The sequence below is a fragment of the Aricia agestis genome, chromosome 9, assembly GCF_905147365.1.
Source record: "Aricia agestis chromosome 9, ilAriAges1.1, whole genome shotgun sequence".
NCBI lineage: Eukaryota > Metazoa > Arthropoda > Insecta > Lepidoptera > Lycaenidae > Aricia > Aricia agestis.
The window spans coordinates 14,194,407-14,212,522 of record NC_056414.1 but is presented as its reverse complement, the minus strand read 5'-3'; the positions used below and the strand labels follow the sequence as shown (position 1 = coordinate 14,212,522).

Below are 18,116 nucleotides of genomic sequence, written 5' to 3'. Positions count from 1 at the left end.
GCTTACGCGTTTGCGCTTCGGACGCCGCCGCACCAGCCGTCACTGAAGTTCCATGTAAATAGGAGGCCGCCAGTGTGTCGACACATGTTGCGTCCCACACCAAGCACCTCCCACTTTTCCATGGAACTAATGTTAAGCCGTCGGGTCTCTTGCCATCATCACGGGCAATACCATTCGGCTCTAAAATAGCCGGAACGTTGATGGAGACAAGAGACCGACGTACAACATCATTCAATGCCGCGTGGCGCGACAGACGACCAGCGCTCCGCTGGCAAGAAAGCCCATGGTGACCCAGACGATCTACCATAGATCCACAAGGGCAGCAGTGTGGATGGTTTGTTGGCAAACCTAGTCGCAGACTGATGGCAAGGGAGAAGGTGGTATTGTCCAGTAACGTGCCTAAATTTGGAGATGGAAGTGCTTAGAGCCAGAGTCCAGATTCCCAAGTTGCAGCAGCCAGAAGACGGGCCCGCTCAGCCGCGTCGGAACTAGAGTTAACTAGCTTATCAAATACAACACGGCAAAGCGGCTCATCCCAAAGACGCTGCAAACAAATGTTGGCTGGAACGGCCCCATTGGCACTAGCTTCTCTCCAGGCCTCTAACGCATCACTATAAAACGGAAAATCAAAGTTGCCAAAAGAAGGGGAGAGAATTTGGCGAGTCAATGGACTGGTGCTATTTACTGAAGACAGAAAGGCTGGAAGAGCAACATCTGACACTTTCTTGATGCCGATGCCCCCAAAGCGAATAGGGAGTGATGCTTGGCACCACGCCCTATCCGTAAGTGAACAATTAAAAATATGGGTCAAAATTTTACGGATGGATACGGCGTCAAAAGAGGCCAAACTATTGGTAAATTTCCAAACTGGAGAACACCTTAGAAAGTAGGTAAATTTTGGTACAAACAAGCAAAATTTGATAATTTGAAAGGCCATATGAATATTAATTTTTTCCAAATTGACTTGACTGATAATGCAATTTTAGGTTATATCGAGTCACATACTTTTTCATTTTTACAGCAGCTATCTGATCTAATTTCTTAGTGAATTTAGGAAAAACATTACATTTGTATACTGACTACCTATTTTTGGTGTTATTTTTGCAGACTACGATACAAAAACCATTAAGACCAATTTCTAAAAATTTTAAAACAAGATTGACAAGTTTGTTTGACTATTAACTGAGCCCCTTTGGTTGCATATTTTTGCCACGGGCCACGGCAAGCGCGGCAATCGCTTTCTTTACCCCCTCCACCCACTTCGCACGCTCTGAATACACGCACGCACAAAAGTCATAGATTAAGTATTATAGTTAATACTTAATCTATGACTTTTGTGCTGTCACTTATCACAGTCTACTGTCAAGTGTCAAATGTCAATCAAGATTCATTTCATTTCAAGACAAATTTCTGCAATACTTTTGTAGTTTTTCCTTACAATATTTATCAATATCGTCTATTACTCTAGTAAGAATGTGGGAATAAGCATATTGTGTTTTGCGAGAATGTGGCTTAATAAGTTTTTGGCAAGAACATAGTATTTTCGCGCCTATAATATGTGCGTTTCTGACATCAGTATTTAGACGACAATAGGTTGTATTGGAACCAGTTTTGATGTTTACCTTTAAATTATTATGAATTTTATCCGGTCCGCATGTCTACACTTTCGAAGGGTCTGTATTCTTTAACCAGAATAATAAATACCCAAACCCTTGTTCAATGTTTAGAAGAATAAAAAATGTTTGTCTCGCACGATATCATAAGCCCAAAGAAAAAAATTCAAAAGCCAAATATTCTGAGGCGCAAAACGAAGGCGACTAATCTTTCATACTTAGCATGTGAATCTCTAAGTTCTGGGAAAAGTGTTTTGTCTCAAGAATTAAGAGTTGAAGATCCTCCAAAGAAACTAAAGCCCATACAAGTATTAAAATTGAATACTACAATGAAAAGTCATGAGGTATTTGAGGATGCAGCCCATGATACTGATGAGACTGATCTAAGTAAGTCATTTTTATTAGAGTGGTTTGGAAGTAATAAGCTGGAGGTAAACATCTAATAAATTCTTGAAAATTTCAGATCCACAAGAGTTCTATGTTGACAATTTTTATTCCTTAAAAGATTTTAATGAAGTAAGTACTATCCTGTATGTTGATAGAATTATTTATTACCACAGAGACAGTGGCGGATTTACCAATAGGCTAAGTAGGCTGAGCCTAACGCGGCAGATTTAGGGGGCGGCAAATTTAGCCTCATTTTTTTTTATCTTACAGAAATAAAAAATCTCACCAAAAACATTTCTTGTAAAATATTGCCGAGACGACCACATAAGGGTTTACCCTGTGAAAAAGATATGAGATCTCATGTAGAGCCAAGCTTCTGAGTCTACATGGCCTAACTCTACTGACCCTAACTTAAACAAATTGTACATACCAGTAAATATGTAAGGCTTCGCCATTTCGCTACCGCACAGGGTGAAACCATGTGTGGTCGTCTCAGCAAAAATTTTCAAAAAATGTTTTTGGTGGGATATGATAGTGAACTAAACTAACGTATTGAAGTTCAAAGGTCAGTTATAGGGGCGTCAGAAATTGAATAGCCTACAGGCGGCAAATTTGTAAATCCGCCACTGCACAGAGAAATTTCATGTTGTAAGATATACTTTAAATTTTAGGATTATATATCAAAATTAGGCAATGTAGTAATCGAAAAAGACTTGGAGACCAGCGAAAAACCAAAGTGGATGGAATTTATTAATAACAAGACAGTGGTCAAGCCATGTAAGTCCTCTTTGCTTGAGTTTGTATGTATATCACAAGGGCTTGTAGTCACTAGACTTTGTGTACCATCAAAGAAATTGATTAATAAGCAGTTGACAGACCCACGTCATTTGGTCGGATCATGTTAATTCAATGTTACTTGTGATCTGTGGGCTGGGTTTGTAATAAAGCACTGTATTGCACACCCAATTATGTAGGTCACCCATCTGCCTATGAATGAACTTCTCTGATAGTACATACAAATTATTTGTGCTATTTCTGTTTGTGTATCAGCAATCAGCATGCTCTAAAATATACCCTTAATTGATTTCAGGTGATGTAGAAAGTATTTATATAGAGACAGCACCAGAAACTAGTACTAAAGTGGTTCCCATATCAAGTATTACAATACTGAATACATCAAATTTTAACTCCGAGGATATGGAGAGCAGCAGCACAAATAAGTTAAAGGTATATTTTGCTTATTAAAATTGTACTCACACCCCCTCACTAATAAAATTCAAGGTATGCTGTCTTTGTGTCTAAACACACTAGGCTGAATTACGCCGGCGTAATTTCCGCCGCGTTTAAATTGCATACAAAATACGGGCCAAATACAAGGGGTAATTTTTCTTATTAATTTAATTTTTCCTACTATTATATAATATTTCAGTGTGATATAGATGGATGTGATAAGGAGTTTTCGAGTGAACAAAAGTTGAAAAAGCATAAAAGCTTACACAACAAAGACGGCACTATTAAACCACAAAGACAAATAACTATTGAGTGTCCTGTGAAAGAAATCAGAGAGGATGGATCAGAAAAGTCCTGTGGACGAATATTTAAAGTTAGGGAAGACTTATCAAAACATTTAAATGAAGAACATACACCAGACGAAGCCGCTTATAAGTAAGTTTCATAAAATATTCTATATTAATTTATTTATTTATGTGTGATGTGATAAGTGGTTTCTATATTATATGTGAGGAAATATTTTTGCTGAGGAATCTCAAGAATCTCTGTTAGTATACATCAGCCTTTCCCAAAGTGGGAGATAATACCCCCTTATGGGCGCTGAAGGTCTAAAGGGGGGTGTGGGACCAAGAAAAAAATGGTGGCGTTGTGTAAAGGCTTGGGTGGTGATTTATTTCATCTGGATGCATTTTAAATTGAAACAGTACACCAGAAGTTCCCAAACTTATGTAGTAAGAGACTAATGGGCACTCTCAGAGAAATTTAAAGATTACTTAACTGTAAAAAAACACTTTTATATAACATATTATCCTTATTAAGGTAAAAATCTCAATTAAATTAAAGTTTAGTAATTATCAAATTTCTCTGAGGCCGGCCGTTAATAGCTAAAGTAATATGCTAACACCTTCAGATGTACGGAGTGCTCGCGCTCGTTCTTCTGGGCGACGGGACTGCGCGCGCACAGCCGCTCGCACGTACGGCGGCCGGCGCTGGCGTGCTCGTACGCTGGCTGCGGCCGCGTGTTCCGCCAGCCCTGCCGTCTGCGCGAACACCAGCGCGCCCACACCGGGGACAAACCGTACCCGTGCCAGTACCCGGTATGATTTGATTTCATATATAAAGTTACCCCGCGCCAAATCGCGCCAATCTCAGTTGCGCCGGCGCTGGCGTGCGCGTACGCTGGCTGCGGCCGCGTATTCCGCAAGCCCTGGCGCCTGCGCGAGCACCAGCGCGCCCACACCCGGGACAAACCGTACCCGTGCCAGTACCCGGTATGATTTTAATTGACTTCAATTTTAAGGGTTCCCACGCAAAACTGCGAATTCGCATCGCATTGTTATTTTTAGTATAAGTGTCGGGTCCTATCTACTGGTAAATTAAATAAAAAAGGTAAAAGATAGAACTCCGATATATTCTGAATTTTACAGTGATATATTTTAGTGGACGTGCGCGTGCGCCGGTGGTCCGGGAAGAAGAGAGTAGCCCCGCCGGGCAGCTCGCCGCCGTCGCTCCAAACCCGTTCCGCCTTGTCCCCCGGCACCCCCGCAGGTCCGCGAGGTCCGTGCGCCAGGGACGTCGCACTTTATGCCACGATGTCCATGCGTGGACAATAAGTTTTGTTTCAGATTTTTGCGATGCGATGCGAATTAACTGTTTTATGTGGGAACCCTTAAGTCATCCACATTTTAACATAATATATACTTACACTTACATTTTACCCTCGATACTGTAATGTGAATAAAAATATGTGACTGTTTGTCTGTCTTTCTTTACTATTAAATATGCTGAACCGGTAATTTGGTATGAGTTTTTAGGAAGGTTACAGCAAAATTACTATTGTCCTCTGACATTGAAAACAATCAGCTATGTGCTCTAGAACATTGAAGTAACATTAAACAACATAATATTATTCAATAAAATTAATATAATCGTTTAAAAAGGAAAAAGAAGCAATTTTTTTTCAAAAATTTTAACAAATGATTGCATTGTCATTAGGCGTGTCCTCTCAGAGCGAGCAGCCTCGCAAGGCATTCGCCGCGCGAGGCTGCTTGCTCTGTGTTGACCTGCCTATTGGCTCTTAATACGTACGCAAAGTTTCGAATTATTTAGACTACTGGAGATCGGTAAAAATCGTGCTCAAAGATTCCGTTACAAACATACAGTCCAAGGTGATAAAATCGTGTTAAACTCTAGGGTTGCGGCTGGTCGTTCCGTACGGCGAGCAAGCTGCTGCGTCACGCGCGTCGTCACACGGGCGAGCGGCGCCACCCGTGCGCGGAGTGCGGCACCGCGTTCCTGCGGCGCGAGCACCTGCGAGACCACGTCGCCCGCTACCACGCCCCGCGCCCGCCCCGCCGCGCCTGCACCGCGCCCGGTGAGCTCATATGTACACCCCATAAAGTTAATATACCGAAACCGAAACTGATTTACGTCTGTGTGTAAAAATTTGTTTACGTATACACTTACACATGCATCTTTCAAAGAGATTAAATTGTCAATGTGCCGATAAGTGCCGACTGGACGTTAAACAGATGAAAAAAAATGGGAATGCTGTCATGTATCACACGTCTCTTTTTACCACGCAATGTCTCATCAACATCTCGCTTGCTCAGGCCTTTGTTTCCCTATTCCGCTAGGTGATAATTATAATGTGTTTATGAGTCCCGTGTATAGAGTTCTCTGTATACATGGGACATAAACACTGTATGTGTATACAGTGTGGGATACAAAGAAGCTGCACTGAAAGAGCAAAATTTTCACATTTGTATGGGGAAACTCGTGACGCTGGGGCGCTTACCCATATTACAAATCAGAAAAAAAATTGGTCTTTTAGCGCTGCTACTTTCGCAGTGAACTCTATACAAGGGATACATTTATACCCTAAAGTATTATCACTTAGTTTTGTTACAACTTGTATACACGCACTGTATCAGACACTATGATATGTGTGAGGTCACTTGGAACGCCTGGTGTACGCTTGCGCACGTGTACGTGCGTGCGTGTTTATGTGTGAATCGTATCAGACGCTATGTGTGAGGTCACCGGGCGCCGCCCAAATGAACGCTTGTGCGTTTACGTACGTGTATTTACGTGTTTCTACGCGAGTGCGTGCGTGATAGCGTGCTAGTGATACTAGTCAAATTCAGTAACGCATTTACAAATACAATTACATGCAATGTTTTGTTATTACCTATTAAGCACTCCAAAGTCCCATGTAAAAGATAAAGTTATATTATTGTGAAGCTTTTAATGCCTAAATAAAATATTTATTAGTAAGGGAGGGTATTCTGTGTATTCATAATTTAAATAATTTCAGATTGTCAGCGGACTTTTACAAACATGAGTTCCCTCTACAAGCACATGAAGAGAGTCCACAGGCAAGAACAAAATTTGTCATCTACAGATGAAACATCTGAAGTATTGGAGGAGAAAATATGTATACCTGGAGAGAGCAAAAACATGTTTATGGTAATATGTATTGACATTTGTATTTATGATTCACGTCTACAATACTATTCTGCACTAAGCAACGATAACATTAGGTTTCGTTTTCTTAAAGTTGCGTATAATAAATGTTGAAATCACCACAGGTGTCACAAAGCGACTAAGCTTAAGTATTTTTTAATAATTAAATGAATAACATTTGTCTATACTTATATATTTTTATTATACAGATAAGCCTATACCCAGAGTGCGAGTTAGTCACGCCAGCGGAAGTGGAGCAGTGTGTTGTGGAGCAAAGTGTTGATGATGAGGAGCACGCCGCACGCACTCACTGTACGTGGCCGCTCGAACGCACACATGTGTACACACACACAGAAGAGCAAGAAGTGGATGCGAATGCAATGGACGCACAAGCAATGGACGTACACGCAATAGATGCGAACGCAATAGACGCGCACGTAATAGATGCGCATGCAATGGACGCAAATGCAATTAATGCGCACGAAATGGACATACACGCAATAGATGCGCACGCAATAGATGCGCACGCAATGGACGCACACGCAATTGACGAGGACGCAATGGATGCGGATGCGCACGCGCTCGACGAACATGAAGAAATTGTGCAGGACGTACACGCAGAAATCGCACACGACGCGTTCGTTTTGGGCGAGGACGTTCACGTAAGTAATGTTATTTAAATAATGTAGCTAGAACCTATGCTGAAGGGGTGAATAACTAACAAGACTGCTGACTAAAATCGACCATTTTGATTTATCCATATTTATTTCTATGGTACTCTCGTCGTCACGACAAATCAAACGTATACTTTGTTAGGAAAATGGTTATAACTTCTAAACTATCTGACTTAAAGCATTGAAGTAAAGAATTTATTTAAGATAAAAACCTCTATCTTTTTAAAATAAAAAAGAACCAGTTTAATGTGCTAGATTTTTCACAAAAAGCCATTAATTAAAAAATACACATTTTTTTTTCTTAAACTTTGAATTTTCTATTTTTAATTCCACGAAATTTATAACATACTGCCTGTGTAAGCGTAGTACACAAGTTTAGCTATCAAATGAGACCTTTTTTATCTTCATAGGATATTTACATGAGAAGTACTGGTCAGATTAGTGTGAAAGCCCGAGAAAAACTAAAATGGCTGCCATTTTACAACCGTGAGAGAGAGATAAAATTTGAGGACCAATTTGTCGATAAAATATGACATTAAAGGATCGGACACCGGTGTCGGGATTTAACACATTGTATAATATATTCTTCATTTTATCTAAATCAGCTTACATGTTTGGTATGTTTGACGTGGCGATCAAATTGAGTTAAGGATCGTCAACGGTGGATTACTAATCGTAATTATTATAATGGGACGCTTACATTCAGCCCAGATTCAGCCACTGCCGCTGTTCCTCGCGCTACCGGCAATATTGCCCTGAATTCTTCTACGTTAGTAACGACGCGAGTGAGCGTTTACACGCAGAGCCTGTCCACGCGGCGCGTTGCGTCAGCGTTGCATCGACGCAGCGCTGCAGTTTGACGATGCTGCTGCGATGACGCAGCTCCATATTACGAAGCAGTCTTAACGTCAACACCCCCTCCCGCTTCGTTTCGGGGGCTGCTGTCCGTCATGTGTGCGTTGCGCGCTGCTGTTACCATGGTTATTTGTATATAAAACAACGCAACGGCAGCGCTGCGTCGACGCAACGCGCCGTGCCGGAGGCTCTCAGCCCTTATACTCGAACTTGTTGCGTCGGGCAGCGGCAGCGCGAGTGACTATTTACATTCTCGCGCTGCCCACTTCCGTACTCACTTCCCTGCCCACTTCCCTGTCGAAGAGGGTTAAAAATAAACGACGCTTAACTATTTGCAGGTGGAACAGTGTGAAGGGGCGGAGAGCAACAGCTACACGATACGAAGTGACCTGTTCCTGCACGGCAACGTCATACACAATGAGGACAGCGAGTGAGTTCATTACTATTTTCTAAGGTTTTTGACAGGTTTTCTTACTGGCGTTATTGATGGGTTATGTTTGACGTTATCCAATCAAAAGCTGAAAAGAACTGGACATTATTAAGTTATGTGAACAGCAAATTACAGTTACAAATTGGATATTTCATTCGACGATAGGATTGTTATTTCAGTTTAATAACTTTACTCACAGCATCTAAGCTATTTGGGCCCCATTTTCTACTGTGAGACGTCATAGATTTGCAATTATTGTGTAACATAACCGTCTACAATATAATGTTTTAGGCATATGTCCCGTGCGCCGCCACTCGATGCCGACCTGCTAGACGCGCCTTCAGTCGACATAGCACAGGTAACATACCTTTATCTATGGACGCTCCACACAACGTCAGTCTGGCCCCGTGCTAACGAGGACTTGTGTTACGGGTACCAAATACAAATGTATTGAATCATTAATTTTAATAAGTTACTTGCGATTGTGCATATTTTGTGCATATTTCGGCTATTTTTCGTGCATATTTGCATGCTTATTTCGGCTTGATCGTGCATATAATCAGATGTCTACATGTATGTCAGGAGGAGTTGTACAGTGACGCGGTGGACGAGAGCTCGTTCCGCGTGTTCCTGCTGAGTGCTGAGGAGCTGGCCGTCGCCGAGTAAAACACACACATCTACACTATAAGGTTAATCAGGGTAAGTTCGGACACAGGGTAAGTCCGGATAATTCAACTTATCACTAAATTAGTCGGTGTTTTTTTTTGCCTGGCGATACGGACATAATATATACGCCATACTGCACTGCAACCGCAAACTGTACTACTGTACCGTAGTCCGTAACTGAGTTCAATTTAGCGTTAACTTGAATTATCCGGACTTACCCTGTATCCGAACTTACCCTGATTAACTATATATCCTTGAATATACATCTGCGCTGGGCGCTACGTTCGTCAACAGGTGCAATAAATGTTTTAGTTTTGGCTACAAACTTACAAAGTCTCTAATGTTGAAGCGCTTTGGTGCGTTATTTTCAGTTCAGCAGTTCACTGTTCTTGAACCATTGTATGTTGTTGAAATACGACACCTTTATTGTATTTATGTAAATTTTTTCACAAAAAATCCAGTGCAATTCAGGTACGGTACGGTAACGATTAGCTCCCTTAAAATCGATTTTTAAACAAAGTTGGAAGTAGCAGTAACAAATAAATATATTTTTTATATATTATAATATGTATGCTAGTAAATAACTTGAATATTATATGATTGTCGTCATTGCAACGTACAAATGTTGCCATAATTTTATATTTGGCCATAAACGAGAACTAAGTCTGTTGTCTGATAGCCATAACATCCTTATAGTTTCCAACTCAGGCATAAAATAATTAGGACAGCGGAATCGCTCTGTCTCTTTCTCACTTATGCTATTAATGATCGACAGACAAGGATCGATATACTGCGAATTGCGATATGCACAAGTGAAAGCATAATATCGATATGTACAATTTTTATTTTCGATTAATTTTAAAATAATAATAATATACAAAACTAAGTATGGCCGACTATGATGTTACCCCTTTGTAAATTGTTTTCAGTAGTAAAGAAATACAAATCAGATTGGTCGAGCTTCATCTTTTGTTTATACATATGTATATAAATCGAAATAACATAAATGAATAATAATACAGGAGGATGAGTAGAAATATGCCCCTTGTATACATTTACAGTAAAAGTAGCAGTATTATATTGTTTGGGGTATTTCTCAAAAAACATAAAAGTCACAAGTCACTTTTTCAGCGCTGCTACCTTCACAGGTAACTCTATACAAGCGATGCATAAAAATTCTAAAGTATTTTCACTCATATTATAATATGTTACACCCTGTATAGAATGTAACAAGAAGAGAGCGTTTTACCTCTTCAAAGGCCGGCAACGCACTTGCTTCTTCTAATGTTGCGAGTGTCCATGGGCGACGGTAGTTTCCATCAGGTGACCCGTTTGCTCGTTTGCCCCCTATTTTATAAAAAAAAAAACTCAAACGTGCCGGGAACATACTCCTATGATCTAGTCAACTCTTTCGAAAAACAAATCGAAGATCTTCCAAGTGACTTTTTTGGTCTCAAAATTTCTTGTAGCATTTTTATCTGTAAAAATATAGGTCGAATCCCCGGTGCAGAATTCGCTCATATTAGTAACAATAGTTTGCAGTGACGTCAGTGCTAATGATGATAAATTAAAAATGGCGGCTTAGGGTCAATTCAGACCGCAACGCGACGCGTAGATGCAATTCTAAATTTGTATGGATTTAACAGACTTCAATTGCGTGAGAGGTCATGCAAGACTGTCAATTCAATACAAATTTAGAAATGAATCTACGCGTCGCGTTGCGGTCTGAACATAATGTTAATATACCTAGCGGAATAGACAAACAAATGCCTGAGCAAGTGAGATGTCACTATGTGGTAAAAAGAGACGTGTGAAACATGACAGCAAAACTCTTTTTTTTTACGTCCAGTCGGCACTTATCGGCACGTTGACAATTTAATCTCATAAAAAGATGCTTGTGTAAGTATATACGTCATGTATACGTACATACGTACGTAATTTCGGTTTCGTTTGACAGCAGATGCAGCAGCAGACAGATTGTTGCTCTACTCCGCTAGGTATATTAACTTTATGGGTCTGAATTGACCTTTAGGGTCAGTTCACATTGCACGTGACGTGGCTATGCGATGCTTTTTTAAATGAGCCATTCAAAACTGAAAAGGGCAGCCCAACACCGCAAGCGCAAATCTGTCGACTCAAATTGATGTAATAAATAAAGTTTAAATTTGAATGACTGTTTTAAAAACGTATCGTATTCGTACTGACTCCTAGACGTAATTTTGTCGTTTGTATTGATGGCTCACTGGAAACTCAACGCGACTGTACTATATTGATAAGTGTATAACCAAATTATATTGACGAAAGTATATAATACTGATGATCTCTAGCTGCCTTCTTAGTGTTAATGTAGCTTAATATTATTGTGATAATATGCACATTTTATGTAAACGCCGTTCCAATTCATTATGACGTAAATGTAAACAATGCATGGGCGGTTATAATGCTACCAATAGGGAATGTTACGCAAAGGACGGTCCAAAAGGGGCTCCTAGCCTAACACACACAGTAAATGGTTTGACCAAAATCCTACATGTATACGTCATATCATATTTTTGACAGAAATGTTGTGAAACGTCGAACAAAACTTTTGTGCTGGTGCTGCCTCTACCGTGAAAACTTTGCAGTTCTATATCGTATTTAAATGTGTAATGTTTTTTTTAATTTTCTGAAAAAAATTACTTACGTGAGATTTGCCGAGGACCCCCCCTCTCTCTAACGTAAGATTAGATGATATTTTACTCAACTCCCACCCCCCCTTAAATAACTCATTTAATTTGTGGACCTATTATCAATATTTACGCAGATTGCAACGCTCACTGCTGTCTATATCTGTCATATTATGAGTATTTCAATTATTATTTATTAAGTGGGTTTAAGTATTAATAACTACGCAATAAAAATGCAATAGCACATAATTTTGGTCGAGTTTTTTTGTTTACATTCAAATCAAGATGAGTTGGAACGGTTATGTATGATAAGGTATTAGGTATGTACGCTAGTTTTAGTGGGCTCCTAATAATTTGAATGTTCTTATGTAACAAGTGTTTTATATACAGTAGCTCTATATCTCTCTTATAAAAATAATATCTCAACACAAACCAATAGTAATCTTACTGCCGCACTCAGATACATTTATAATGATTAAACTTTAATTTGATGAAAAGTTTGACAAATAACGTCAAACTCTTCATCAAAACTATAGTTTGTGCGTTTTATGATGATATTATGCGTGACACATTATAATTGACAATAGTAGGGAAGTTACCTAACAAAAATTAATCGATACTTTAAAAATATCGAATCACTTCGTAAAGGAATTGCAATCGAAATTATCGATTTCGTACTGACATTTCAGTGGTGCCGGCGATTTAAGATGGCTGCCCTTTTTTATCGATTTGATTTCGATTCAACAGAGTCAATATCTATTGACATAAGTTCCGACATCTGACATTTTTCAAATGTTTTCGTAACAATAATTGTATACTCCTATTTCACAGTTAATATTTATAATTTTACTAGATGTCCCGCGCGGCTTCGCCCGCGTAAATTAGAAATTTTACAGAATCCGTAGGTACATTTTCCCATAAAAAATATTTCCCCCATTTTTCCCACATTTTCCTGAGTTTCTTCTGTCGTATTAGTCTTACAGTAATAATATAATATAACCTTCTCGATAAATGATGAGTCTTACTCGATAAATGATCTATCTAACACTGAGATAAGTTTTTAAATCGGACCTGTAGTTTCTGAGATGGACGCGTTCAAGCAAACATACTCTTCAGGTTTATAATATTAGGTAGATATAGATTTTTTTAAATTATCGCTTGACAAACTCGAGTCTCGATCTAAAAGACTATGAAATAATATGGTAGTGATGATGATGATGATGATGATGATGATGAAGAATGTAATTTGCATAGTAGCATATGCTTTCTGTTCTTAAAACAACGCCGAAACTCCCAAACTTGTATCTATAAAGAATCAGGAATTCTCTCAGCACCTTCCGAACCACGGTATACCAGGTATATCTCGGTGCAAAATCTTACTTGTTGGTAGCATATGCTTAGAATACTTCTCACGAAACCGAAGTCACCATATGTTTCCCTATAAGTTTTGAGGAGTTCCCTCGATTACTTATGGATCCTTCATCAGATCACCACTTTTCTGAATATAATACCAAATTGGGATGATACCCTATATACCAAAAGAAAAATTTTGAAAATCGGTTAACAAACGGCGGAGTAATCGTTGAATATAAGAAAACGAACATAACACCTCCCCCATTTTGAAAGTCGGTTAAAATTGTAGCCTATGTGTTATTTATTTAATATTTTAAAATAACAAAATTTTTTTCAAATTAATCGTAGCACCATCTGTCTGGACAAACTAAAATTGAAATAGAATATTATTGAATGCGATGATAGCGCCGTCCGCCGGATCTAATGTAAAACATTCCAAAATCAACAACTCCTTATAAATAAGAAATTAATTGAAAAAACATTTTCCAGTAGACCAAACTGTAAATCTAAACCATTCTCGAATCTCCACGAACACACACAAAAAATTTCATCAAAATTGGTCCAGTCGTTTAGGAGGAGTTCAGTCACATACACACGCACACAAGAAATATATATATTAAGATATTAATAAGTTAGCATTTAGCAACTTTTCATTTTTATTCATTTAAAAAAATAGGAAACATTTGGTTTTGTAGATGGAATATAATTTATTACATTTTGATTTCTTTTGTTTTCTTGTAAAAGAAACCCGTAGCAAGAAATATGAAAACTGTCACCAATATCATCTTAAAACGCACAAACTATAATTAATAATCCTCTGAGTGCTTCAGTTAATCCTCTTGCTAACAAAATATTGTCACATCGTATAATCATTCAAGATCCATGTCTTTGTCGATTATACGACGTTTGCAATAATAATATGACAGACAGACAGACAGATACAAGCAAAACTTGCATAGTTATTACTTATTTGCTGCATGAATATTTTTATTAGATTATTTTTTTTCAACTTCCACGCATAATCCTTTACTGATTTTTACTGGACGCATTTTTACCGAATACATTTAAAATAAGATAGATATAAAAGAGGTTTTTATGTTATAATAATAAAATATAATAAGTGGTCGCTGATAAGCATTAGTGTCCTAACCCACAATTTTTTTTGTCGTTAAATTTTGAATGCAGTCTTGTTCTAAATCATCTAAAGAACATACTGCATTCATAACTCAATACGTAATTTTTGTGTGGGTTAGTACACGAATGCTTAACAGCGTCCACTTAATAATAATAAAATATAATAATAAAAATAAAAAATACATAATTGTAACACACTAAAACATTCAAATAAGCCCAGTAATATATTTAAATTTGTAGCATTATAGTTATATTTTGTAAATAAGAAAACATATTTTTGGAAGAATGAAGCTATGTAACATTATTTTTAGACTGTTATTTGAAATGTATTTGTTGTTAATATCAATATGGTCTCCCTGAAGCTACAGATAATATTACGGTGTGCACATTTTTTATAACCTTAGATAGTTGATTTGCAATAAAGCTAACTGCGCTGCGGCGTAAAATCGCAAAAACAAATCGCACTAAGGGCCTGACCACACGGCGCGTTGCGTCTTTAAATTTGTGCTGAATTGACAGATTTCAATTGCGTGAGACGTCTTGCAAATCTGTTAAGTGCATCTACGACGCAACGCGCCGTGTGGACTGGCCGTGGCTTCTTTCAGACGTACGACACTTATCGACGGTAGTCGCTAATTTTTTTTGACACTTGCCGTCGACGCGTGCCTTTCGTCGGTAAGCGCTCTTAAGCGACACGTCACGACTCACGACGCGACACTTTGCATTCCATAGAACTGACGTTTTTAAATGTGCGATTCACGTTCGCAAAACGTCTATAAAACGTGGAAGTGTTGCGTTGCATAGTGCGGTCTCACAGACAGTAAAGTGCAGCGCAGACGACAGACTATCCGAGACGCACTTTTTATTCCGTGGAAATAGAACCTATGCAAATATATGCAATAACGCACACGACGTGCAGCGCAAACGTGTGCGTTACTGCATATAATTGCATACGTTCTATTTCCACGGACTAAAAAGTGCGTCACGCATAGTCTGTCGTCTGCAGTGCGCCTAAAGCTTGAAATTATAGTTCAGCTAGTAAAGTTTGAACTAAGTACATATTAAATTTTTATATGTACTTACAACATATTTTATCCATTTGAAGCAAAGCAAGGGAGCTAGAAATGAAATTCAAAATTATATTTATACATACATAGTTTTATTGTAGTTATACTTGTTTGTGTAGTTTTGATGGTATTTTTATGTTAATCACAAGATACAGGCTAAGTCAATCTTAATAATCACATATCATATTTAGTTTTGTTATTAATTGTATAATTATAATCGGTTGCTTTGTGTTTATAACGAGTTTTGCTATATAAAATAAATGTTTTTCCATCAATTTGTATATTATTTGTATACTGTAAGTCACATGGCTTACAATTACTATTTTATTTTTCTCTTTTTATAAGACAATAATATTATTATTCGCTCATGTTTTGCGCAACCAGTACACCTAGGAAAATACGTTTCAAATTATAGTCTGTCAAAAAAGTGAAGAAATTAAAAAGTGGCAACATCGTAATGTCATCCCTTTCAAATCATACGAAAAAAGGGTACTACGATGTTGCCACTTTTTTGACAGACTATATTTAGATCTAAAGTCTAAACGTAAACAATTCTAAATACTTAAATTTATAATATGCTACTAATTTAAATATCATATATACCTAACGGCGTACGTTAAAAACTTGTAATAAGTTTATAGTGCGCTGAATAAGAATGTATGTTCTATTGAAAAGTAAAAGATAAAAGAGGAAGCAATAAAGATACGATAGCATATTAATTTGGTCGAGTTATTTGTTTACATTTAGATCAGAATGGATGAAAAAGGAACATGGTACAACATGGCCATGAACAATCAAGGGCGTCGCCAACTTATGACTAAGGGGGGTAATAGGGCAATATAATGGAGGATATAACATGAACGCCTGGTTCAGTCGAGATGATGAAGCGCCTCGATGACGATTGTAATGAGAAAGGTTCTATACTTACGTAGTAACTATTTAGTAATTTTGTGGTTTTACTATCGAAATCAATATAAGTATATCAATATATAATAGCAATATATACTATCAATATCAATGTATAAAACTTTACTACCCCCGCGTTCCATTTGATGTTAAAAACGCTCAAAATGCCTCCTATTTTGAGCGTTTTAACATCAAATGGGACGCGGGGTGCCGGGTGTATATTTTGATCTCTTAGGGCAACTGTTCCCCCCTTGGCGACGACCTTATATAGGTACACTGTGAGCAGTGTTGTCGAGATGTGGCATTTTCCAATCACATAAAGTAAGAATGTGAGTGAATGCCGTTTAATTTAAAATTTAAATCAGTTTATAATAATTTTAAATAACTTGAGCGACAACATTAAGTTAAATGAAATGCCACATATATACGGAATATATACATAGATTTCGTATATTTTTTACCCAATACCTCAGGTAGATAACGACCGGCCAGGGTACTTAGACAATTTGCATTCGACAATTTGGACAGTGAATTCAGATATCCAAAATATATGGGTTTAGGTATAATATCATTGTTATTACATGTTTATTCAAATCGTTAGTTACTTAACCCACTTTATGCACTCATGCATAAGACATGATGTCTTAAATTATTAGTTTCGAATGCATGTTGTCTAAAGTGCCTTGGTGATATCCTGGTTATTTCCTAAAAAATCTTCCTAATAACCTAGGATTACAATATCAATACCAGAAACTTATAAACTATTATATCTAGTAGTGCTAATCCTGCTGACTAGGGCAAGATAATGTCGCAATATAAATATATACAGTAGCGTAACTCCAGACATATTCCTGAAATCAAAGTGCAACACTAACTGCCGCACTCAGATGTTTACTTAAGTGCTAAGTGCTCACATAACGTCAAGCAAAACCCGCGGCTCGGGATATCGTCCACACATTCAGCATTGCTCGATAGTTTTATCCTAAATCGATATATTTGATTCCATTGAACCGGTTCGATGCGAGCCTTTGAGCTGTGAGTTTTGCGGTCCACACAGTAATTATTACTCGATTCGTAGTTGTGCACAACAGTTTCGCGTTGCAGACGCTCCCGTCCTGCGTTACTAACTTAGGCTTGGCCGAAGCCTAAAACTTGTCTCACTGCCGCACTCAGAGACGAACTTTAGTTAATTACTTACCTACCTATAATTAAATGAAAAGTTGACAGAAAATATAAGTTAAAGATCTAGACGCCTCATGGCTTATATGACAAAATCATATGGTTTTGCTCTACAAGGTGTAACAAAAACAAGTGATAATACTTTAGGGTGTGTATGTGTTCCTTCTAGAGAGTTCACTGTGAAAGTAGCAGAGCTGAAAGACCAAAAATTTTTTTCACTTTTATATGGGCAAGCGCCCGAACGTCACGAGTTTCCTCATACAAAAGTGAAAAAAAAATTGGTCTTTCAGCGCTGCTACTTTCACAGTGAACTCTCTATAAGGAACACATACACACCCTAAATTATTATCACTTATTTTTGTTACACCTTGTAGAGCAAAACCATATGATTTTGTCATATATTAAGCCATGAGGCGTCGAGATCTTTAACTTATATTTTCTGTCAACTTTTCATTTAATTATAGGTAGGTAAGTAATTAACTAAAGTTCGT

The 18,116-nt window shown here is 38.0% G+C and overlaps 1 protein-coding gene across 2 annotated transcripts; it reads left to right on the top strand.

Moving 5' to 3' along the window:
- Positions 1 to 1,380: 1,380 nt before the first annotated feature.
- On the top strand, positions 1,381 to 10,541 carry LOC121730076 (zinc finger protein 76-like). 2 transcript variants are annotated; one of them, XM_042118907.1, is made up of 12 exons: positions 1,381 to 2,000; positions 2,077 to 2,129; positions 2,672 to 2,777; positions 3,091 to 3,227; positions 3,430 to 3,665; positions 4,141 to 4,327; positions 5,424 to 5,604; positions 6,547 to 6,698; positions 6,905 to 7,357; positions 8,563 to 8,654; positions 8,946 to 9,012; positions 9,237 to 10,541. In XM_042118907.1, the coding sequence occupies exons 1-12, from the start codon at positions 1,739 to 1,741 to the stop codon at positions 9,318 to 9,320; spliced, it is 2,010 nt and encodes a 669-aa protein (XP_041974841.1). In that variant the 5' UTR covers positions 1,381 to 1,738; the 3' UTR covers positions 9,321 to 10,541. The 2 variants fall into 2 exon arrangements, with proteins under 2 accessions (XP_041974841.1, XP_041974843.1); XM_042118909.1 differs by having other exon boundaries at positions 2,077 to 2,130; positions 2,676 to 2,777.
- Positions 10,542 to 18,116: the final 7,575 nt, after the last annotated feature.